The 25,447-nt window shown below is 39.6% G+C and overlaps 1 protein-coding gene across 4 annotated transcripts in view; it reads left to right on the plus strand.

The window, feature by feature from the left end:
• Positions 1-6,218, plus strand: part of LOC107499789 (nebulette) — a 101,185-nt gene extending 94,967 nt beyond the window's left edge. For all 4 annotated transcript variants that reach the window (XM_016124314.2, XM_016124290.2, XM_016124331.2 and 1 more), the window contains one exon: positions 767-6,218. In XM_016124314.2, the coding sequence (XP_015979800.2) occupies positions 767-943 (177 nt within the window). In that variant the 3' untranslated portion in view covers positions 944-6,218. The remainder of the gene's footprint in view (positions 1-766) is intronic.
• Positions 6,219-25,447: the final 19,229 nt, after the last annotated feature.

Below are 25,447 nucleotides of genomic sequence, written 5' to 3' on the forward strand. Positions count from 1 at the left end.
CCCATTGTATATTCTTGGCTCTTTTGTCATAAATTAGTTGACTGCAAATGCATGGGTTTATTTCTGGGCTATTTTGTTCCATTCATTTACATGTCTGTTTTTATGCCAGTACCCTACTGTTTTGATGACTATAGCTTTGTAATGTAGTTTGAAGTCAGGAGGCAAACATTTTCTTCATCAAGGATTTAGTTATATTTACCTTAATATTTAGAACATTTACATGCTAAATTTCTACTACTATGATACAAAAACCAACAAAATGAGTATATTATTGATTTTTTCCCCTTTTATTTGTTTTATATATATATTTGTGAGAGAAAATAACCATTCTTAATATCTGTTTAAGAAAAGTTAATTGCCTGTGCCAGGGGACCAGTTGCAGTGACTTCGATCTGTCTGCCACTTTGGCAGGTTTTGTTCTCTGAATCCTGGGGACCCGGGGAGAAACTATGCAATCTAAGCTGAAACTCGGGGCAGTTGGGCTTTACTCTTCAGAGCTTACTCTTCGATGGGCTAGCGATTGTATTTAGTGGTTTGCTCTATCCCCATTCTGCCCCCAAATATTATAGTTTTTGGCTTGTCTAGTAAACTTAACATGGGCAGAGTTAGGGCAGCAGGCTCCGGTTTCTAGATCTCCAGAAATAAATGTACTTGGCAAGATTCCTAATAGTTTTTTACTTTGTGTGCGGGCCGGTTCGTTGGGATTGGCATGTGTGGCTGTGACCATTTTGGTATTCATCGTGTGACCCCGTCTCTCTTTTCTCAGAGGACCTACCGGGCCATGTACGATTACAGTGCCCAGGATGAAGACGAGGTCTCCTTCAGGGATGGCGACTACATCGTCAACGTGCAGCCCATCGATGACGGCTGGATGTACGGCACGGTGCAGAGAACCGGGAAAACGGGGATGCTCCCCGCGAATTACATCGAGTTTGTTAATTAATTCTTTCTCCTGGCCCTTTGAGCTTTATTCTGATGTATACTAAACCTAATCTTTTTAAGAGATAGAAGCTACTTTTAAGACAACTTGGCAGTTATTTTACAATAATCTCTCCTTACTCTGACAATTAGACACACAGGCACCAGGAAGAAGGAATGACTTCTGGGCTGAAAACAGCAGCATTTTCAGTAATTCCTACAAACAGAATAATTAGGTCTGGAGACCTGGTGCTGCTAATTGTATTATTGGTTTCTTTTGATTGGCTATCGAATCCTTCTGGGAAATGTATTTTTGTAGACTTTAATAGAGATGTTGATTGTCCCGTAAATGTAACAAGTGTATGAGACTTCTTAGCTGTCACTTTGGAATCACCGGAAGCCAGTTCTCTTAATTCAGTAACACAGCCAATAATTTAAAAACTATTTTGTTTTGGAGTCATTAGGCAGTTTCCAATTCCAGTGAAAATTGCCTAATATAATAAATGCGAGCAGTGGCAGAATAACAGTTGGGTTAAAATTAAATCGACTGGTGGCCTTAGGGACCTGGAAACTTCTGTTGAACCAAGAAAATTTTTCGTTTCCTTGGCTAGCTTGGTTCTCTTTATTTCTCATTTGGACTAAGGCACATTCTACTCCCCACTTACATTCTGTGGCCCCAAGTGTATGCTTGGTTCCATAGACTATCAGAACCAAATGACTTCACAGCTACTCTGCAGAGGGCAGACTTAAGGCCATCTATATTGTTTCCTAATTGCCCTTACCCTGTTGCATGACATGTAGGTTCAAGCTTCTGTAACATAGGCAGCTGTCCCGCCCATCCCTGTGATTAGAGCAGAGAGTGTGGCTGGTCTCTAAAAGCCTTTCCTCTAGTTGCCAGCTCATCAGAAAAACATATTTCGAAAAGTTGCTTGAGATTCTCCTGCTGCATCGCACTCTAGTTTCGAAGGATTTGCGCCTTAGGAAATAGTCGTGTACTCTAGTAGATAAGTGATTTAGGTGTTTACTGAACAGCTTTCATTAACTTAATGCCGCCATTGATTTAAAAGTTAAGAAAACTTCACACAAGCCAGTGACAAAGTGGACTGTGAAGTGTGCTGGAGAAAACCAGCAAAGAAAAGTTACCAACTTCACCCAGAGAGATAGAGATGATCTGGTTTCTTATTTTGGAAAGTGGTATTCGGATTCTGGAATGGAAATCTAGCCACTGAAGCTGGTTAATGAAAAGGCTTCCTTTCTACTTTCTGCTTTTTATTTTCTAAATCACATTCAGAAGGTGAGCTAGAAATGTCATCAGAGATTTTAGGTATAAGCCCATTAAAAAAGGAACTGTCAGAGTTTGATTTCCAAATGAATGACCTTGTGGTTTCTTGCTGGATTCACAGCCGTGACTGCAGCCTTTGCTGATGGTTCACGAAATTCCACCTGGAGTTCAAGGTCAAGATCACGAGAAATTACTGTTTATCAGCAACTTTGTTTTTCTGATTGTGCCAGTTATTGGGGACTGCAACAGGGTAGCATTTAAGCAGGGTCTGACTCTACAGTTGTGATGAAGCTAAAAAAACAAAGTTACAAAACTGTAATAAAATGTATGGGTCTTGGGGATATCTACCTTATATGATACATTCAAAGAAATTAACAAAATACCCTGTAAAATGTCTTTTATCGAAATGCTTATTAGTCCAAAGGCAAATATTAGTTCCTTTACACCTTTGAAAATTGAGCAAATACTTTTGAAAATCATTTTACTCAGCCTAAAGAGTATTAAGTAAAATTTATCACATGTGAGCTGCATTTACATGACAGACATAAATTGAAAAGAGAAAAAGTATGCCAACTGTAACTGAAAATTTTAAAAAATTAAACAGAAAAAAATTGAGAATATTACTACAGATTTTTTTGAGGGGGCTTTACAGATTGCTAAATAACCACTTGACTGATTTTCTAGCATTGAAATGACCAGTCATGATTAAATGGATTAAAGCCCATGTTGGTTTTGATGTCTTGTACACAAACCTACAAACACAAGCGGATCTTGCAATATTCTTGCAAAATTTTCTGTGTATTAAAACTAAGGGAAGTAAGTTGGCTCAATTTTATTATATCATTAAGTAAACATTGACGTCTCACCCAGACAGACCTCTTTTCATGATTATAAAAAGGCATAGTTTTTGATTAAATTTGGAGACTAAATGTAGGACAGGTACAATTTGTGATAGCTAGCACATTTATAGAAGCTCAAAGAAAACTAACTTAAAATGATTATGATGGGGAAAGTTACCATAAAGTAGCAGCTTGATATTCCATTGGTTTTCTCTTTCACAGATTTCAAGATCAGAAAATCAGATTCATTGAATGTAAAAGTCATACTTATTTGGGGGATAATTCTCCTAAGATTTTAAGCTTTATACACAGTGTTTGCACAGCTAGGTGTTTCTGCTTCCAGCCTTTAGGAATTAAGATCTGATCAGAATTTAACTAGAGGGAAGTAGTTTTACAATAAAGACTGAGGTAGAACAAGATATCACATGTTCCTGACACTGTAATCTGATAGGATTGTTATCGTTTCTAAAATTTGTCAGGATAGTAACCATCTCAGTGGAAATACAGGAAACGTATATGTATAATATTAAAGTGCTATTTTGACAGCATCATTTTCAAAATTACATTCTTGAACAACTTTACCTTTTTCCACACCCCCCCCCCCCATTTAATTTCATAACAGATGTCTCATACATTACACTGACGGTTAAAGAAGGGTTTAACAAACACATCTTTTAAAAATCAAGTTTAAGTAGACTTTACAGAGAGCATGCACCTGCTTTTATAAATTTGATGTGTTCTCCAGCCTGATAAAGCACAAGGAGCAGTTTGATATGCTTTGAAAGGTTTCGAAAACAAACCTGTATGTGGATCATATCTTTCTGGAGAAAAAGCATAGCAACAGAATATAATGCTTTTGTTGTAAGGTTTTGTAGTAAACGTTTTTACTAGTTCTTTGTCTCTAGGAAAGCTTCCTCTCTCTCTCACCTGTGGCAAAACGACTTCCTTGTGTGTTCTTGTTATTGTTTACACATCCGCGGCATAGCCTGGTTTGAAATACGTATCTGATGGTCACATGCCCCTGCACCTTCTCAGGCCTCCCCTCCCACCTCCAGACACCGCACAGGAATTTGCAAGCACAATTTCCAAGAGCACCTTGCAGGACGATGGATGAGACTAGAGCGGCCCCTCTCATACCACCACGAGGTCCATTGCTCAGAGAGGATGAAGATGCGGTTTTGACAGTTTTACCCGTTGTGTTTCTTTCCTTATCCTCTCCATGGTGAGCTAGGGGTCAAGAAGCCAGCTCTTCTAAAACAGTGGATGTTCAGGAGATGCATCTCTTTTGCAGGTTTATCCTTCTCCAGAGGATTGTTTTTAGTGAAAAGATTTTAAAAATGTGTGTGACCCTTTAATAACACATCCCTGTAGAAAGTGGATATAGTTTATACCCCAATTGTAATATAGATTTATAAAGAAAGAGGTGCCTTTTTGATACCCTGGTTTATCCACCACGGTGTTGGAAAGAAAACCAAGCAAGCAAGCTTCTGCCTGTTCTATAGTAATATTTTATTATACATGATTGGTATTTTTGCGGTGGAGAAACGAGATTAGCTCCTGACACGTATATGAGGTGATAGCTGATTGTATTTTACCTCCAAAGATTTAGAACTTTAGAAAATATGGACTCCTATCTATTTCTGAAAGGTTCTCTGTGGATTTATATATAGTTGAGATGCATAAACATTGACTTTAGGTCTGAGATTTAAAATAAAATACCTATTGTAAGATAGAAGATTTATCCTGAAACACTGGATTTCGTTAACCAATGTCACCATGAAAAAATAATTAATTTAAAAAATAGGAAAGACAACGATAGAAGATTTATGTTTCAAGGCTGCATTCATTGCACAAGAGGAAAGTCATTTCATGAGTTCATGATACTTTAGCTCTTTGCTGCTGATTGTCTGAAAGTGGCTGGATTGTGCTCGTTTGGGGTTATCGTGATATGGAGGTGAGAAGGCTTTAGTTAAGTAAGAAGCTATGTAAACGAATGCTAAAATGAAGGTGCCCTTCTCAAGTATTCCATGCCCACTGGGGTCCTTTCCAGGGAGCCGTCAACTTTTGCTGATCAAAAAAAAAATCAGGACATTGTATGATGCTACTGTGGCCGTCATTCCGTGATGTTTAAACTACTGGAATCCACAATCCTGGAAGGGATTCCCAGGGCAAATTTCCTCCCCAACTGTCCATATTACTTTAGTGTATTCATGGGAATTCCATATGCTTTTTGTGTTTGATATATGGTATCCAGTTTGCGTAGTATCTACTTCTTTGTAATCCAGTTGCTAGTAAGAATGATTTTCTTAAAAGAAAAGAGAAATCTGCATCATAGTCCCCACTTTTGGTGTCCACATGATGAGCGGCTTAGCATTTAGAAGCAGCCATAAGCGTGATACAAGCATAGTGTGGAACCGTTAGCCTTTGACCTGTGATTACGCAAAATTGAATCATCGTGCACTTTGGCTTCTGTTTGCTTCGAAATCTGTCAAATTGTGGTTGATGATTAATTTGCAAGATTCTTCTAACTTTGAGAGGTACAGCTTTGAAGGAAACAATGTTTTTTCAATTGAAGGGACTTAGAGAATGACACAATGTTACTAATATAATTTGGCTTTTGTTATGCAAATTATTAACACCAGCTATTAAAATATATTTTAGTAGAAATGCTTTAATTCATGTTTTTGTCCTCTACACTGTGAATCTTTAAGCCTTGGTGGACTAGAGCAACATCGTGCTGCCCAAAGGACTAACCTATGCAAACTAGTTCACATTTTAGTGGATGTCACGGCAATTGTGTAATAAGACATATTTCCCCCTGCATATTGTACAGTGGCATTGAGCCTACCATCACGTATGTGCGGTATAGTCACTCACGAATCCTTCGAGGCTACCATAATCATTAGTATTATTATTTGTTTAAAAGCAAATCACTGATTTATCTATTAAAACTACTTGAACGATGTCATAACAAGAGTGATGGGTGGATCTGTCGGCCATGGCTTCAGTGTGGTCACTGCAAATGTTCTCCTATGACAGAACTGTGTTTTCAGATGCACTTTTTTCAGGGTATTATTATTCTGTGTCTTCTTTCTGTATTTGTAAAACATGATAACGCTTTAATTTCCTATCTCTACACATTCGGTTTGCTTAAATAAATGCAGGATATAACAAAATGATTCCACTTCTTGGTTTTTGGAGCATGGGGTCACTGATAATATTCTGGGTATTAGGTTTATCACGACAACTCACATTGAATCTCATCAAAGGTATATGTTGGGTTTAGTGCACTTACACTGATGAGTTATTCAAAATATGTCTTCCTCCTGCAAATAGACTTAGTTTTAAATGGTAACAATATTATGATTTTTAAAGTTCAGAATTTTTCTGATTTCATATCAAAGTACAACAAAACGTCTTTGTAGTTCATTTCTTTTGAGATGAAATTCTTCGTATGTCCTCAATAGTACAATTATAATTTTCTTGAATTTGTAAGATGAAAGAAACAGCTTGCAGCAGTAACAGAAAATGCACAAATTAAGTACATGAAATGAGAAGATGCTCTGATTTCTCAGCTAAGAATGGCTCATTTATCATAGAACATAATTGCTTTTCTAATTTTTCCATAGTTGGAAAAAGTGATTTAGTCCCTAGTTTTATCCTCATGTGAATCTATTGAGACTAAGACCTTGACCAGCCTTATTGTATTATTTTTATAGAAGTACCTCTTTGATAGCACATAAATTCTCCTAATTATAAACTGATAAAATTTGCAGATGACATATTTAGGACACTTGATCCTAGAATAAACACTTCTTTTTAATCTTGAATTTTCTGTTTCTTTTTTATATTCCATAAGTATGAAATGAATATTTGCATGATAGTAATCATCAAATATAATGCTATTTCAAATTACAAAAAAGCTCACTTATTTGTTTATTTATTTATTTGAAGAATTTACTCTTTTTCCCCCTCCAAGATTTTTTTCCCCTTCACAATAATAAATTTACTCTTTGGAACCCAAGCCACAGAGAAATAAATAACTTAGCAAGATTTCTTTTCTAAACTAAAATAATTTAGGAATATACTATGCTTGTAATTTTACCAATTTAAAATTTTGTGAAGTTACTTTTATAGGAATTTGAGACATACATGACCACCAGAAGTCGACCAAAATAACGTTTTACAAAAATACTCAGACATCATAAATTAAAAAGTAGATAAAAGGAAAGTTTTGTTCCTTTCTCTACATAATCTGCTTCTCCTAAACAGGATTGAATAAGAGTTTTGTGATGGCAGAAAACTGGATACAGTCCAAGGGAGAACTTACACTACTTTCTGTAGTTCTAAGCAAAATTCTCAGGCCTTTGTCTATTATATTTGTATTTGGAGCAGCAGAGTTCTGATGAAAAATAGAATGAGAAAATAGATTTAAAGGGTGAAAAGTCAATATTAGAACAGAGGACCCAGTTACTGATTTTGTACTTATACCATGACATTTTGATCTTTGCCACCTTTCACTTTTTTTTTTTTTTTTTAAGTACCAAACATGAAAGGAACTAGTAGACTAAAATAGAGAAAGAGCCAACTCCGAACTCTGGTTATTCCACTTGAAAAAGTTAGGAACTTTTCTGCATCCCAAATTTAGATTCGATTACCTTTCAATGAACTTGTTTCTGGTTCTCGGTCCAAGATAGCCAGAGGGTTGTTATCCAAAGCCAAATGAACCTTATCTCCCTTGATGTCAGCACTCTGGTTATAGGTTACTGGATCGAGGTGACTGATCTATAGTATAGGCGGCCCAGGTCCCCCTAATGGAAATGACACAAGAACTCTGCCCAGTAGGGATGATGGTGATTGAACCCATCCAAATCAGGGATCCCTGAGTTCACAGCATAAAGCAAGTTATTTAACTGGCTGTATTATTAAAAGCTAGAAGAGAAAGAAGGAAGTAGGAGTATGGGTAAGCTGGGAGTAGGTGGAAAACATGAGCAAGAAAGAGTCATGAGATGCGGAAAAGATATTCAGAGTAGACTGAGTAAAAAGTAAAGTAGGTGGTCGGAAGAGGCAGAAGTCACTAAAAGAGGAAAAGAAAAGGATTCTCGTTCATGGATGCCCCTGCAATTAGGGAGCCCCAACGCTTGCTGCTGAGGGTGTGCCCACACTCCTGCCCGGTGCACGAGGCTGTGTCCGGCTGTCCCTGTGAGGCCACCGCCTCTTATCTTGGCAAACATACAAATGTCACGAATGTTGGAAAGATTCGCGCCACATCCCTCAAATGAAGCAGTGGCAAATGTGATTGAAATGTCAATTACATTATTATAGTTCAAAGGACCCAAAGTTGTCTTAAATTTTCTTTTGTTTTATGATATAGTACATTATACATTCCATTGAAAATCACGTTAGTTAGGAATTGTTTCCCTGAGCCCTTCGAAGGGTACCCATAATTAATAGCAAATGAGTTTAACTTCAACCAGCGGGTAAGTACAAAGAAAGGACTAGGGGGAATGTTCTCGTGATGTCTACATGTTTGGCAAAGAACAAGGGAGTAACTGGGGCCACCTGAGTGATGTGGGCACTGTCGTTCCAGGGACGAATGCTGACTTGTTTTGGGGGCGCTTTCAGAAAGACCTCATTTTGTCAGGCTTACTCTGGATTAAGGTGGATGAAGCAGTAACGGCAACTTATCCATTCAGCAGACATTCACTAAGTGTTTAGGTGATTCAAGAAAGAGACATAGAAACTCTCCGCACAATGCTTGCACATACTACACAACTAAGAATGCATATTTACACACTTGTATATGCTCGTGTATACTTACACAACGAATTGCTGAATTGCAGTTTGAGACGTTACAGAAGGGAAGCCCAGTGCTCCCGAGTTCTCGTGGCCGTGGATTTGGGGGCAGGTGCAGAAGACTTTCTTTGAGGAGCTGCTTTTCGAACTGGGTTCTGAAAGCCACACCGAGAGCAGTATGTGTCCAGGTTGGCATTAGGTGTGCGGGAGAGTTGAGTCATTGGCAGCCAGTAATAGAAGTACTCCAGTCCACTCCTATATTTTAATTTAAGTCAGAGTGGCAGATTTTCATCATTTTAATAAAATTCTTCATGGACAAAAGTCAGGGTATGCATGTACATAAATTTATGTGTATATACTGCTCTTAGTATTCTAATTATAACTTACTCTTCTTTAAAAACATTCAGCAGGTTGAAAAGCGTTAGTTGTATAAACAGAGTTTTATAGATGTGGAATACTTCATTTCCTTTTTTTGGATGATTGGTTATTATGTAGGCTTTCCTGTGTCCTTACCTCCTCCTTGAATATTTTTGGAAAGTGTGTGCTTATTGGAGTTTATGTCATACAGTCGCAGGAGGACCACTGATTAAAACGCCATTCTCGCTCATTTTAGATTTCAAAGATTTGGGGGTTGTCCTTCCTATATAATATGTTATATGAGTTAGACTTGCTACATTAACTGGACAGTCCAGAGAAAAATTACTCACAGTGCAAAAAAGTCATTAGTGATTTCATGTAAGTCCTTGCTCTGAGGTAAACTATAGCTTTGTTTTATAGAATTCTAGCAAGAAAATGGAACGTCTGCCTCCTTTAAAAGTCTGAAAGTATATTTGCACACTTTATCTTGGATGCCATTGCCTCATTTAAATTAATCATTAATAATATTTGGGATGTATTTGGTTTCCTTAATCAATGCCTAATAAAATGCTTGTTATCAGAACATTATTGATATTTGCAAACATTTCTTGGCTGCATGTACAGCTTTTGTTCAGAAAGAAATTTTTTGATTTTCAAGATGGTGCCACAAAAGGCGACTTCTGAATGTCTACACAACTTTTCGTTTTGTTGCTTTTTTAAGAAAAAGGGCAGTGTTAATGATCCAACCATGGTGTCATATTTTTATAATTGATGTCCCTCCCCCATGCAGTTGACAATCCACATATAACTTTGGACTCCCCCAAAACTTGACCACTAATAATGTACTATTGACCAGAATCTTACTGGTAACATAATCAATTAACGCAGAAGTCCCCAGCCTTTTTGGCACGAGGGACCAGTGCTCCTATGAGAATCTAATGCCTGATGATCTGAGGCGGAGCTGAGGCGGTGATGCTAGTGCTGGGGAGCGGCTGCAGATACAGAGGAAGCTTCACTCACTTGCCTTCTGCTCACCTCCTGCTGTGCGACCCAGTTCCTGACAGGGACCCCTGAATTAACACATATCTTGTATGTTATATGTACTATATACTCTGTTCTTACAATAAACTAAGCTAGAGAAAAGAAAATGTTATTAAGCAAATAATAAGGAAGAGAAAATACATTTATGGGTTCATAGATAAATACCAATTTTTTCTTTTTTCTTTTTTTTGATATTTCTAGGCCACGTAGTTTCATCTGTGAGTTTTTTCAAATTGTCACAAATCTCCAAAATTTTTCCAATGTATTTATTAAAAAAAAAATCCATGTATAAGTGGGCCTATGCAATTAAAATCCTGTTCAAGGAATAAACTATATTGTAACAATACATAGTATCATTTATTTACACCTCATATTCCTTCTGGTTTACATTCATTTCCATGGGGTTGGGAGAAGAGGTTCCTGAAATACCTGTGGGACAAACATATTTTCGTGACACATCTGAGCAGGCTCCCTCTAAGTGTCATCCAGTGGTCCAGGTGGTGTGGCTCCCCTCTGCCTGTAGCTGGAGAAACAAGGGCATGATGAGATTTTCCTATTTTCTATGATTTATGTTCCAGAAAGATATAGAAGTTGAGGGAGAGGATAGTTCTCATGATGATTCATTTTCCAAGCAGGCGAGTAAAAGATGTTTGCAGTAGGAGACCAGTAATTATATTGTGCCAGACTCTTAGTGTCATTAAAAAGTTTTGGATGCGAAGGCGAAACATTTTCAGAACTTTGAATGAGGCTTTCGGTCTTGATATAAATTATTTGATCATGGCTGAGACTCTAAAATGGCAGTTTTGTAATTTTTAACCCTTAAGAATTGGAAAGATTTAATTTAATTATGTTTATGCACAGGTCAAAGATTTATATTATGATTGGGGTGGAGAGAAGGCCTCATCCCAAAGAGAACTGTGTCAGATGAGTGAAATCCCGAAGATAATCATGGCAGGAGAGGAAGTGGCTGAGTTAAGGGCAGACACAAAGCTCCTGATGTCTTGTTTGGATGAAAAACTCGAAAGTTTTAGCTTTGAGTAGAATTGGATCTTTTGAAATTATTTCAGTATCAGGAAGTAGAATCTGTGTTGTCCTTGCTTATTTTTTTGTGTCTTTACAGTATAGCAATATCCACAAAACGATGATGCATTCGTTTAACCCTTTTATCGAAAAGCTGGATTCAGGATGCATCTGAAAAATGCTGAAAATTAACTTCACGTGAGTGCAAGTTGGGGCACATTCTTTAAATTTAGGATTCTGTGATGCCCCGGCTCTTTTATGGATTTTTTAAAAGTTCGAGTAGAGAATCTGCATTCTGTTGAATTTGGATAATCGCACGTTTCTGAGGTAGATGAGTTTGGATGGCGACATGTCTGAATCTCCATGCACGTTCCCCTTAGACTCACAGAGTTTTAGGGGAGCGGAGACCTCAGTCCAACACTTTGCCTTCAGGAAGATACGGCATGCTTGTCTCATTTTATAGACAGAAGCTCATGGACCAAGAAAATTGGCAACTTGGTCATAATCAAATGGCAGGTGATTCAAAGGATGGATAAAACTTCAGTTCTTCTGTTTTCTGCCACTGTGCCTCTCCCATCAGCTGCTAGTTTTCTTGGTGGATTCTCAGTGTGTGTAAAATGAGGAGGAGGACAGTGAGCTCATATCCAGTCATCCTTGTTCCTTTCATGTCCCAGTAACAGCTGTGAGCACTGAGGAAAGTGATCCCAGGCGGTGGCCTGGCTTTGATTCCCCAAACCACAGTAAGGACATCGAGGAGTAGCAGAAGCATTGATGGTGTCCAGACTCTCTTTTCACAGGTCAGGAAGTCGGTATCTCTTTCCTTTAAGACTCGAGGACTGCAAATTAAGATAAGAGGAAGACAGAGTCTTCAGAGTGCTGATACTCAGTCAGAATCTGTTCTCTTGTTCCAGGTCCAACCCTTCCTTCTCCTGAGAAGATTCAGTAGGGAGAATTAAGTCGCCATCTGCTCCAAATGCAGATAGCTTGTCATTTGGGTAGGTCGACGGCATCAGGACTTCGACCCAGGTTGTTATGAAATATCATTTGTCAACCAACATTTTTTTTTTAAATACTTAATATATGCCCAACTTGTGATGCCAGCTGAGTTCAGACTCAGACCGTAAGACAAATGTGTGGCACGTGATGACATCACCCCTTCCCAATGTGCATGGTTCTGTTTTCTCCTTCCTTTCCTTTTATCTCATCCTTTCCATTCCTTTTTTTTAAGTAAACATGTTGTTCTATGCTTTTTTAAAAAAAGAAATCCATTCTAACTATAAAACATTCAGGAGAGTGAAGAAAAGAACAAAATGACTTATAAACTTGCCAAGAAATTATTGGTGGTGATGTGTATCCTCACAGGATATTTATACATGTGCATATATTTTTAACAATAATTGTCTTAGATGTAATTTTATGTACCTTTTCTCTATTTAATATTATATAATGAAAATTTCTTTTATCACTAAATAATTTTTTGAAAATATTTCATTATATTGATATATATATCTCTCTCTCTATATATATATATATTTCACCCTCTTACTGGATATTTAGATTGCATCTCTTTTAAAATGATGCAATGAATATTTTCATATTGTTATTTCCATTATTGTCTCCTTCAGTTAAATTCCTTAAAATGGAATTGCTGGGACAAAAGGAACATAAACTTTCAAGCCTTTTAATAAATACTGTTAATCTGTCACTCAGCAAGATTTAGTAATGTAGATACCTACCATCGGCAGGTTGTTCTTTTTTATATCTTTTCATTGCCGTGATTGCTAAGGAGGATTATCATTTTCTTCACTTGCTTGTTGGCCATTTGCAGTTCATTCTCCCCCTCTCCCTAACTCTTTGGTTTTCCATTTTGTTCCCTGGGATAGTCAGCATTTGCGTATGAATTTTTAAAAAGCAACCTTTGATGTGTATAGCCAAATTACCCTCCAGAAAGTTCGTACTAATTTATATTCCCAGCAACAGTTTATTTGGCTGTTTCTCAAGCCCTTTCTGACATTGAATGCCATTGTTTGTCTGACTTTCCATGGGTACCCCTTTTAGTTACAGAAACCGCTTTCTGTCTGGTGCATGTTAATGCCATAATTACATACACACACATATGTATATATATGTGTGTATATGTATATGTATGTATGTGTATATATACGTATACACAAACATATGTGTGTGTATATGTGTATATATATACATACATATATATATATACACACAAACACACATACATATATACAGTACGCAGAACAGAAAGAGAGACGTGGAAGGGCGTAGTGGAGACTGTGCCCATTAACCCATAAGTGTTTAAGGTTGCAGGGTAAGAGGAAGTATAAAGAGAAAGGAAAATGCAGAGAGGGAACGGAGTATGAAAGAGGATGGATGAGTAGGAAAAGAGTTTGCAACTGTATTAGTTTGCTCAGGCTGCCATAGCAAAGTACCACAGACTGAGTGGCTTAATCAATAGAAATTAATGTTCTCACAGTTCTGGAGGACAGAAGGCAGATTTGGGTGTGAGCAAGACTGGCTTCTTCTGGGGCTTCTCTCCCTGCCTTGCAGGTGACAACCTTCCCGCTATACCTGTCTGAGTCTAAATTTCCTCTCCTTGTAGTACCACTAATCGTATTAGGTTAGGAGCCATCCTTATAACATTATTTAACTAAATTACCATTCCAAGACACTGTTTCTAAATACAGTCATATTCTGAGCTATTAACATATAAATTTAGGGAGGGACACAGTTCAGCCCAACAGTGAATGAAAAAATTAGTACTCGTGGGCACACAGGCACAACCACGTGTGGTATGGCAGGGACTGAGTTTAGTGAGCTTTAAGAGTGGAGGGTCTGTCTGTGTGCTCAAGGAGGACGTTTGAAAGATGTAGGAACTAGAAACCATAAAGGTGAGGCTATTGGCTCAGAGTCACACAGCAAGCTAGTCACAGAGCTAGGACAGGAGCCCAAGACTCAAGATTTCGATGGCCAGGGTGTTCCCATTGCACCATGCTGTCTCGGGGGCCGTGGCTCTGCAGCGAGGCTGTGCCCTGGGTCTCCTGCTCTGACTCCACCCCTTGGCTGGTGTCGTGAGCCAAGCGATCCCCTGCCACACGTCCCAAAGCCCCGTTGCTGAGTTATGTTCCACAGAAGAATGGCTTCCCGCACCTCCCCCCCCCCGCAGACATCGCTCCTGTTTCATCGGCTTGGAGTCTACGTATCAGCATCGATTTCATTTCATGTCCACTCTGGAGCCCCTGCCCGCCGGCTAGAAGAGTCGGGTGTATTATCGATACAACGTGGAGGTGCGGTCTCCCCTTTTCCTCTGTTCCTCGTGCTTCCTCTACCTCCGAGGCCTCTCCAGAACCTCCATGCATGTCTGTTTGTGGTCACAGGATATAGCTCCTCGGCATGTATTTTCTTCATGACATTTTAGTTCCATCTCTTTGTTGTAAGTTCTTCTAGAAGCTCTACCCGCAAGGAGGTGAGGAATTAAGACTGAACAACTGGTTCGTTCGGTCTTACATCACCACTGTATCCTCTCTTTACCTGGTTATGGTAACCAGCGTTGGCCACTGCGAAAGCATAGTTTCTAATTTCCCCAAAACCACACGGCTTGTTTTCAACTTCTTACATCACCCTTCCCTAGTTCAGAGAAATACTATACAAGACCAGACCCACACGGTACTTAACAAGGAAACACAACAACTTAATAAAGAAATAGAACATCATTTACGTCAACGCTGACGGTAAACTCATGTTCATTCCCTAAACATCCTCTCGCTTGAATCAGATTCTTTTCAGGATGCTGACAAGCTGGCTGACTGTGAGCTCGTGGAGCTGGCCGGAGGTGCGGAGATGCTGAAGGATGAGTAGCTTTCTTCGCTGGCAGAGTTACAGTCTGAAGAACGGGGTAACCATTGCCCAAGAATGTTTACTCATTCTTGGAAGGCACTGCCTAACTCCTGTGCCTGGGTTTCTTTATCTGTTCAGCGGAGATGAGTTTTCCCTCTTATTGTATGTGCTCTGTGTTCTATTTGTAATGATCTTAGCACAGAACTTTGTTCCCAAGAGGTGCTTATTAAACAGGCACAGAGACCACAGTAGCCCTCGGCGGAGATGCCGTTTTCAGTTGCTGTAAAAGGGAACTTGTTTTCACTTCATCTTCTGTGGGGCCATTGAATTGGCCAGTAGCAAAGAATTAGTACAAATCCATGCAGTCAGTCAGTAAGAACAGATTAAATATTAATCGAGCACTAATTGAGTATAATGAGATGATACAAAAGCGTGTTAAGACTTCTGGGTATTTGGGTAAGGAGAAGACCTGAACCGAGTAAATTATATTATCTTTTAAATATTTAGATGTGTATGCCAATAAGTTCTGATTCTATTGATAGAGAGAGCTGGCATATTTTTGCATATTGTGCTTTGTAAATGACCATTTGGGATATTAATTTCAGAAGCCAAAAAGTAATGGTACATGGTGACCTTTAAACACGCATAGCTAATTGAATCGCTGCGAGTTAAACACGAATAGATTTACTTATGAGAAAGTAACACAAGAGGGCAGCTGTGTACTGTTCCTGAATCTCTTTTGCTATAATATATTAGGTTAAAAATTCAATATGTGAATAATCGGTATGCTAGGAAATCATACACTTAAACTTCCTTAAGTTTCTCAGTCTTTCATAAACTTCTGATAGAAATGTAATGGTTATTTTAATTAGAAGTAAGTTAATTCTTGATACCACACACATCCTCGCTGGTAAATAAAGGTGGATAGGTAACGACACAGTAACACGTACTGATTAGCTGTAGTTCCTATAGTTACACAGGACATCTGACTGGTCTGTGGGTGAAGTGGGCGCAGGGTGGTGATGCTCGTAAATCAAGGGATAGTCTGGTCCCCACGGGCAGCAGCCATGTTGGAATGAAACGTATGCCCTATGCATCAGAGTTCAGCAATCCCGTGGGAATGGACAGGAACGTCTCAAGTCCTGTGTGTTTCACACAGAATCGGGAAGGTGGCTTAATTTTGGTTGGCATCCTTTGAACGCACAGCAGGTAAATATCCTGCATGATAGATACCTGGAGTCTCCTGCCAGTGCCGTGATGTGAACTCTGGGTGGGTCCTGTCCTGGGGGGGTTACACAGGCCCTGGGCACTTGGATGGTGTCCCGTGAGCCGAGGGATCCTAATGATGCTTGGGAAGTTCTAGGTCTGAATCTATTCTGTTTCAAGGGCTTGTGTAGTCACATGGGGACAGTGGGAGAGAGGGCTGTCTCAGCCCCGATCAGGAATGCCACTGTAATGGCTCTCCTGTGCTTCGGCAAAGATGACACTGGTTTTGGAAGGACACCTCTGCTTCGTGAAAACAGGCAGCTATACAACGTACAGAGTCTTCTCCAAAGCAAATGCAGGTAGATCACTATTACTTAAATCATTTCAATAAACATCCATTCTTTATCTACATGTAGCAAGGTCCAGTTCATGTGGGTGCAAAGAAGCCATGCACCCACAAGAATAGAATTGATCAGGGAGGAGGTGGGGTGGGATATGCTTTAAGTGCCTTGGTCATGACATGCCGTGTGTCCCCAGAGAGCAGGCACTCTGGCTGTGGGGTCAGTAGTTGGTGCTGCAGAGCAGGTTGGTTTGACAAATTCATGCGGATAGCAGTGGACCCTGGGAGAAGATGCTTGAGACGCCGGCCGTGGCGGCAAGGACAGGGCAGGCTGGAAGGCGAAGGGACGTAGACACTCGAGAACTGGCTGTGGGACGTTCACCCAGAAACGACAGGACAGGGGTATATCATAAGGTCTCAATGCCAGGTCCAATCCAAGCATTAGGGGTGAGATATAAGACCGGAAGTTCGAGCTGGATGTTCAAAGTGGTCACGGCACATGGGGGTTTCCAAGAAGAGGAAACAGGCAGGCGACAGAGCTGAACCTGAGAAACCAGGAAAAGCATCCAGATCAGAGAGTAAAGCATGCCACCAGAAACCCGGATGTCGTTCTTGGTCACAAGTCAGGGTGCGCTTTATTTTGATTTTTAAATTAATACAACCTTTTTTATTTAGAGTTAATGTACAATATACATTATGTTAGTTTCCGATGTACAATGTAGCAATTAGACGTTTCTGTGACTTACAAAGGGATCTCCCCAGTAAATCTCGTACCCATCCGTCACCATATATAATCATCGCAATGGATGTACTTTGCTTCTGTGGCAATTTTCCTGGTAAGAATAACAGCATCCCCACAGCTACTGGTTCTCTCTCTTGTCTCCACATTCGAACAGAGCAGCACAATCTGTGTAATAAAGGAACTGCAACCCAAAAGGGCTGGACGCGGAGAGCAAGCCTTAATTCGCGTCATGAGTTCATGTCTCCAGGTGCAGCCAAGATTTCTCCCAGGGTGCTGGAGGAATGTAAGTATATAGTCAGGGACTTACCCCTGGTAATTTTTTTTAAAAAATCACGTACAACAAGAGAGGGACCAGAAAATGGATGATATGAAAATGTCACGGGTTTTGAAAAGGGGTGAACTCCGGAAACTACTGACTAATAGCTGTGGTCAACGTTCGGTCAAATTATAGAATGAATTTTAAGCAGATGTCTCATGAACACTTTGAAAGGAATGTGTTGACTGCTAGAAGACACGGAGTCACCAGGGATAAATCACGCCAAACTAATCTCATCATCTTTCGTGAAGATGTTTTATGAGCTTAGGGATCGGGGGAGTGACAAAGACCTAGAGTTTCTTGGTTTAGGGAAAACATTTGGCAAAATCTGTCAAGATATCACTATGGATAATATGGCAAGATGCACGTAGTATGAATGTACTCTTGGATGGCTGGGACCTATGCTCAGAGTGGAAAAATAAAAAATTTGGTACATAGTGACATTTGGTAAGTGTCCATGTTGCTGCTTGCAGATTCTTACTAGAACATCTATAAAGACACAGGAAAAGGAAAAAATTGAAATTAGGACAGCCTACCAAGTTAGGGCAAATATTAGGTGGGGGGAATTTTTACTAAATTCAGGGCTGATAAAAGTGATGATCGGTAATCCATAAATGATTGCCTAAACATGGGTACAAAGACGAGTTCTTCCCCTTCCGTTTAATCTCTGCTTTAGAAATGTGAATTCTATAAAACTAAAAAATTGGACAGCAACGCCTGTCTGCTTGGGAGCAAACACTGCAGTCACAGGAGCAACCAAACCTACGAATAAAATGTCGAACTTTGACGAGTGATAGACTATGAATAAATGGAAAACAGCATTTCTGTACGGGGAGATTAAACATTGCCAATATGTTAATGCTTCTGTAATAATTATATGTTTAATGGATCCTGAAACAAATCACAAAGAATTTCTTCTTTGGCTTGGACAAAAACATTCTGTATGTATCTGAAAAAACAAAGTAAGAATGCTAAGAAAACCATCCCTAGTATATTTTGGAAGTTAGTGTGTGATAAAGAAAATGTCACAAACCAGTGACAAATGGATGGATTGATTAACAAAGAGTTTTTGAAAACCACATTAGAACCTTTTTTTTTTAATATCGTATACTAAAATAAATGTCAAAATAAACAGTAAAAATTGATGATGTTGGCATAAGGAAGTTGCTAAGCAGGTTACGATGAAAAAGTCCTACAAGGAAAAAGATTTAAACATAAACTTTATTTTAAATTTTTTTAATTCGGCATTTAATTTTGGGGTAATTGGTGATGCACATTCATTTATAAGAAATTGTGTAGAGAGATTCTGTGCACAGTTTACTCAGTTTTCCCTAATGAGAATGTCTTGCAAAACTGTGGTGAAATAGCCCAGCAAGGATATCGACATTGACAGAGTCTAGATACAGGACACATCCATCCTCGCGAGGGAGTCTTCCTGTCATCCTTTCACGGCCCACGCCTACTTCTCTCCTGCCCTTTTCTTCTCTGTCTTCAATCCCTGACAACCATTCATTGCATCTTCATTTCTATTATTTTGTAATCTCAAGATGAGATGTAAATGAAACCATACAACATGTAACCTTTGGGATTGCCTCCTACCTCCTCCCTGCCGCGCCCCTCCCCCCGCTGGCATGAGTCTCCTTGTATTGCCTGGGTAGTATTCAATAGTATAGATAAACGTACCACTATTTATTTGACCAGTCACCCACCAAGGACACCTGGTTATTTCCAACTTTAGACTAGTAGAAAGAAAGCTGTTAAAAAATTTGTGTATAGATTTTTGTGTAACCCTAAGTTTTTATTTCTCTGGGATACATGCCCACGAAGGCAGTTGCTGAATCATTGATAGCTGCGGGGTTAGTATTTAAGACACTGCAAACTATTTTCCAGAAAGTCTGTACCATTTTACATTCCTACCAGCATTGTATGAATGATCTAATTTCTTTGCATGCTCACCAGCATTTGACATTGTCACTTATTTTTTTTTTTTAATTTTAAATATTCTGGTAAGTGCGTAGTGATACCTCACACTTTCCTAAAGACCAATGATGTTGAGTATAAAGCTTTATGTGCTTATTTACCATTATTGTCTTCTGTGAAATGTCTGTGCATGCGTTTGCTCATTTTCTAATTAGATTTATTTTTACTGTTGCATTTTGAGAGATTTGTAAATATATATTCTAGATACTAACTAATCCTTTGTCAAATCAGTGGTTTGCAAATATTTCCTTCAAGCTAGAAGCTTGACTTTTCATCCTCTTAAAAGGTCTTTCATAGAACAAAAATTTTTAATTTTGATGAAGTCCAATTTTATTTAAAAAATTTTTTTTATTTTTTGGATTCTGCTTTTGTGTTAAGTATAAAAACTCTGCCTAGACTTAGAACTTGAAGATTTTTTTTCATTTATGTTTTACATTTGAGTCTGTGATCTGTTTTGATTTGAGTTTTATATAAGGTATGAGGTTTAGGTCGAGGTTTCTTATTTTGCGTATTTGCTTCGTTTGTTGAAAACGCTCTCCTTCCTCTATTCCATTGCTTTTGTGCCTTTGTCAAAAATCGGTTGGGCACATTTGTGTGGGTCTATTTCTGGGTTCTTTATTTTGCTCCATTTATCTATGCATCTTTCCTTCCACTAATATCACACAGTCTTGACTGCCAGAGCTGTATAATAAATTTTGAAATTGGATGAACTGATTCCTTCCACTTTATTCTTATTTTTCAAAATTGTTTCAGCTATTCTACTTCCCCTGCCTTTCCATATATATTTTAGAAAAATCTTGTCTGTACATACAAAATAATCTTGCTGGGATCTTGATAGGAATTATGTAAATATACATGGGCATTGGGGAGAATTAATTTCTATATCGTATAGAGTATTTCAATTCATGAACATGACACGTGTCTCCATTTCTGTAGATATTAGTTTTTTATATTTTATATCAGAATTTTGCAGTTTTTACCATACAAGTCCTGTACTGAGTTTCTGATCTTATAGGGAAAGCATCCGGTCATTCTAGATTAAGTATAGTGTGAGTTTTAGGTTTCTTGTAGATGCTCAAATTGAGAATGTTCCCTTTATTCCTATTTTTCTGAGTATTTTAAATTATGAATGGGTGTTGAGGTTTTCAAATGCTTTTCCTGCACCTATTGATGTGATTATATGATTTTTTTTTCAGCCTCTTAATATCATTGATTCTTGCATTTTGAGCCAGACTGGATAAAATCCATTTAATCGAAGTATATAATTGTATACATTGCTGAATTCTCTTTGCTAATATTTTAAAAAAAGATTTTCACATTTATATTCCTGAGTTGTCTGTAGTTTTCTTCTACTGTGCTGTCTTTTTCTAGTCTTGGCTTCAGGATAATATAAGCCTCATAAAATGAACTGAGAAGTATGCCATCATTTTTTGTGGAAGAGATAGAATAGAATTGGTTGTTCTTCACTAAACATTTAGTAGGAAAAGTTATTGATTTGAACACAACCATTGTTTTAATCAAGAGTGACCTTGGGGGTAGATTAAAATGATGGGTCACCGTGCTCTACCATTATACCTGTCATATCTACCAGATTTATAGAGGACATAAAGCTGAAAGTTATTCTGCTATTGGGAGAATTAAGAGTTTATTTTTATCTCAGTAGATTGAAACGTTCCACCTCAGTATTGAAGCCTCTATTCTAGCCACAGTGGGCCTACCATTCCCTAGAATGCTCTTATTTCAAGTATTTACATGATTTCCCTTTAATATCGATCAGTATTGTTCAAATATCACCACCTTAGAAAAGCCTTTCCAGGCTCTCTGCCTACATATCTCACACCCACATCACCACTTTCCTGTCTTATTCTGCTATACTTCTCCTCACAATACTTAACATAGCCTCATATTTTTCTTTTCTCTCTCTCCTTCCTTTGTTTCCCTTTATCCTTCCTTTTCATCTAGCTGTCTATCCACCTATTTGTCCATCTGTCTGTCCTTCTTTATCTTCCCATAAGAATGTAATCTCTGTGAGGGCAGGAATGTAGCTTGTCTTGTCCACGGCATTATTTCTAAAATTTAGTATAATGCTTAGAGAATAGTAGATGCTCAGTAATAATTTGAGTGAATGAAGAGATAAATGTAACGTTTGCATTTTGGTTTAAAATTAACTAAAAATTGGAAGTTATTGGTTCAACTGTTTTTTTTTTTCTTTCAACACACATTTGCTAGATGTTGAAGATACCATGATAAGGAAAAATGGTCCTTCCTTCAGAGATCTTACAGACTAGCAGAAACGGGAATAAATTATATGATATGAAAACACATACATAGTTACAAACTGTGTTCAGGGTCCAGAAAACACAGGGTACTTTGAGAACATACACCGGAAAGACTTCTCCTAGTGTGGGGTGTAAAGGAGGGTTTTTCTGAGTTGAGACTTAAAATGTTAAGGAGACAAAAATATAGGGAAAGAGACTCTGGACAGAGGGGAAGCATGACCTGAGGTAGGAGAAACCATGGAATATCTACAGACGTTTAGAGGAGCACAGGAGACTCATGAGAGACAAAGCTGGGGGATGGGGGAGGGCGGGTAGAGGGGACCAGAAGATGCAAGGCCTGGCAATCTCATTAATGGTTTTGGTTTTTACCGAAGAGCTATGAGAAGTTGTTAAATGTTCTTAAGCAGTGAGATAAAATTATTAGACTTGAATTTTTAAAAGCCCACACTTCCTGCCGTGTGGGGAATAAATTAGAGGAGGACCAGAGAAGAGAAGAGGTTCTAATTAGTAGGTGATGGCAATAATGATTTATACTAGGCCGGTGGCAGTGGCAAGAGAAATACGAGAAGGGGACATACTTTAGTTCACCATGAGCATACCGAAAACCAAGGACAGGATACAACCATTGGAAAATCTGACAATTTTATATATACATGTCATTTTATTCTTATTATGGGGACATATGGAGGAAATAAAAGTCTTTGGTATAACAAATTTCAATTTAGGTAGTGGTGATACCACATTCTAGATGACTGACCTCAGGCAAGTTGCTTAAATGTTTTGGGCCTCAGTTTCCCCATTTGTTTGGTGAGTTTAATACTCTCTGCTTCATGGAGTTGTTGTAAGGTATGGTAGACACTGCCAGTTGTCCCTAAATAGCAACTCTCCCTTTCTTCCAAGGTAAAATCAATTTTAGCTGAACCGATGGTCATCAAACAAAGGGTACATTTCCCAGACTCTTTGCAGGTAGGTATGGTCATGTGACCAAGTTCTGACCTTGAGAGGGAGCTGGAACCTTCTCTTTGCTCCTCTACTTTTTTCCCTCGCCCACATTGACATCTGAAGAGAAATGTTTTTTCAAACCGCAGGCTCAAGGGCCAGCCCCAGGGAAGAGAGAATTACAAGCTGGAAAACGCTTGATACCTGAAGAATCCAAGAAGACATTCAGGTCTGAAGAGTGATTTTCTGTTTCATTGTTTGTTTGTTTTCTACAAGAAAGAAAAATCAACAAAGATTCTTTCTCTTCCTGGTGGTCTAGCCTCGTCCTACCTGCTGCATAAACATTAGAGGATGAAATAAACACGAAATGCCCAGAATATAAGAGCCATCACTAAACATTTTGCCTTCCATGCCTTTTCACCAATAAACAAACAAATGAATAAACAAAAAGAGATCTTATAATTCTGCCCTCTAGTCATGGGCAATTAAATTTCATTTTTAAATTTTCGTTTTTCTTAGACTCTGGCAAACTGGAATATATCCAGGAGAAAAAAAAAAACACTTAAGGCAGTAAGGAGGCCTGGAAACCCCAGGGACAGCGAGTTCCATGAGTGGCGCTACATTTACTATTTTTACCGTAACTGAGCCCTTGACTAGGGTTTGGAAATCCCACGCGAGCGGGATCCTGTAGCTCCAACGATTCCAATGGGGTTGGAGCTGGATTATGCACAGCGCTGCCGGGGGCCGGAGCTGGGGCTTTAACCTGGAGGAACTGGGAGGGTTTCGGGAGGCAGGTGAGGCGGCAAGACCCACATCCGCAGACCCGCAGATGCAGCAAGGAGCGAGGCATCACGAGGACCATTATATAGACGCCCCGTCTTCTTCCCGTTGGAACTGCAGGGGGCTCTCAGGCTGGCTGGGAGATGAATCGTTTTCACCGCATCTTGCCGGGGGTCCAGGGAGGGGTCTATGAAGGTGTCTCCTGGCTACCGAGGAGCGTCGGGGGGATAAATTGGGGAAGACTCGGCAGGACAGGTGTTTGCCTCTTCTGTGAGGATCCGGGATATTCAACTTTTGGAAAAAAGATTTATGGCTCAGAAAAGTGAAAGCAACAAGCAAACAAACAAAACTCATCGACACAGACAACAGTTTAGTGGATACCAGAGGGAAAGGGGGCAGGGGAGAGATAGAAAAGGGTAAAAAGAGGATAAAGATATATGGTGAGGGGAGGAGATTTGACTTTGGGTGGTGAACACACAATCCAATATACAGATGATGTATTATCGAATCGTACCCTCGAAACCCATATAATTTTATTAACAAATGTCACCCCCGATAAATGCAATTAAAAAATGAAAATAAAAACTTCCCTATACCTACAATTTTTTCTTCTTTCTTTCTTTCTTTCTTCTTCCTTCTTCCTTCCCTTCTTCCTTCCTTCCTTCCTTCCTTCTTCCTTCCTTCCTTTCTTTCTTTCTTTTTTCTTTCTTGTGCAGAAGGCCATTTCAAAGACTTTAAACCCGAAGTGGAGACTAAAAACGAAGCGCCCCCGGTTCCGATTCAGCCCGCTCGGCTGCCGGCTCTCAGGTGCGCTGAGTCTGCTTGACTTTGCTTCCAGCTTCTCTGCCTCCCATTTGAGGAAGAAGCCCGAGCTACAGACCAGGCCTAAGTGCAGATGTCAAACGCACAACGCGAAGAGTCCGTCTGAGGAAAAAGCACATTCCCCGGGCCGCTCCGGGTCCACAGGACAGGAAACGGTTTGGCAGGGAGCCGGTGGTATCTGTGAGTCTGCGTGGATGTTGGCGGCCGGACTTGACCACAGGAACTGGAACAATCGAAACGAGATTACAGGCTTCTGGGTTTATTTTTGTTCAAGTGATAGGTGCCCCAGGGGACACCTGTGATGACCTCACCGCCTCGAAGGGCCTCTGACGGGGCCTAACCAGGGGCCACAGCGACCTGCCCCGTGTCCTCTTTCCATTTGTCCCTCCGCACTCGCTCTTATCTCCCGATCCAGACATGCCAGCGATTTGCGATGATCCGAAGGCGACGCGATCTTCCGCCCCGCGTGCTTTCTGCTCCAAAGGCCAGTCCCCTCCCCTGTTTAGCAGCCACGCGCATGTCTGTCATTGCTCTTGTCACACGAGAGCCTTTTGTTTCCTCGTCTGTCTTCCTGACTAGGCTATGTCAGCTTCCAGCTAGTGTTTTTTGTTTCGTTTGTTGTTGTTGCTTGTTTCTTTGTTTTTACCATGTTATCCCCGTGCTATCCTGTTACCCAGAAGGTGCTTTACCCTCCGAGACTGCTGCTCGCTGCTGGGACAATGATCTCAATATTGGCCAAAGTCTCAGAAGCTATCCCAGCCCCCCAGGACGTCTCCAGTGAGTGCCAAGCCCAGGAAGATCACCAGACAGGCAGCCAAATGCAGAGAAAGTTGCTAGAAAGTGGCGTGGGATGCTTGGACCTCGGTTTTGGCTTTGTCCCCAACTTGCTGTGTGACCTTGAGTAAATTCCCTGACCTATTTGCGCCTTAGTTTTC

This window comes from Rousettus aegyptiacus, unplaced genomic scaffold (genome assembly GCF_014176215.1).
Source record: "Rousettus aegyptiacus isolate mRouAeg1 unplaced genomic scaffold, mRouAeg1.p scaffold_m13_p_10, whole genome shotgun sequence".
Lineage (NCBI taxonomy): Eukaryota > Metazoa > Chordata > Mammalia > Chiroptera > Pteropodidae > Rousettus > Rousettus aegyptiacus.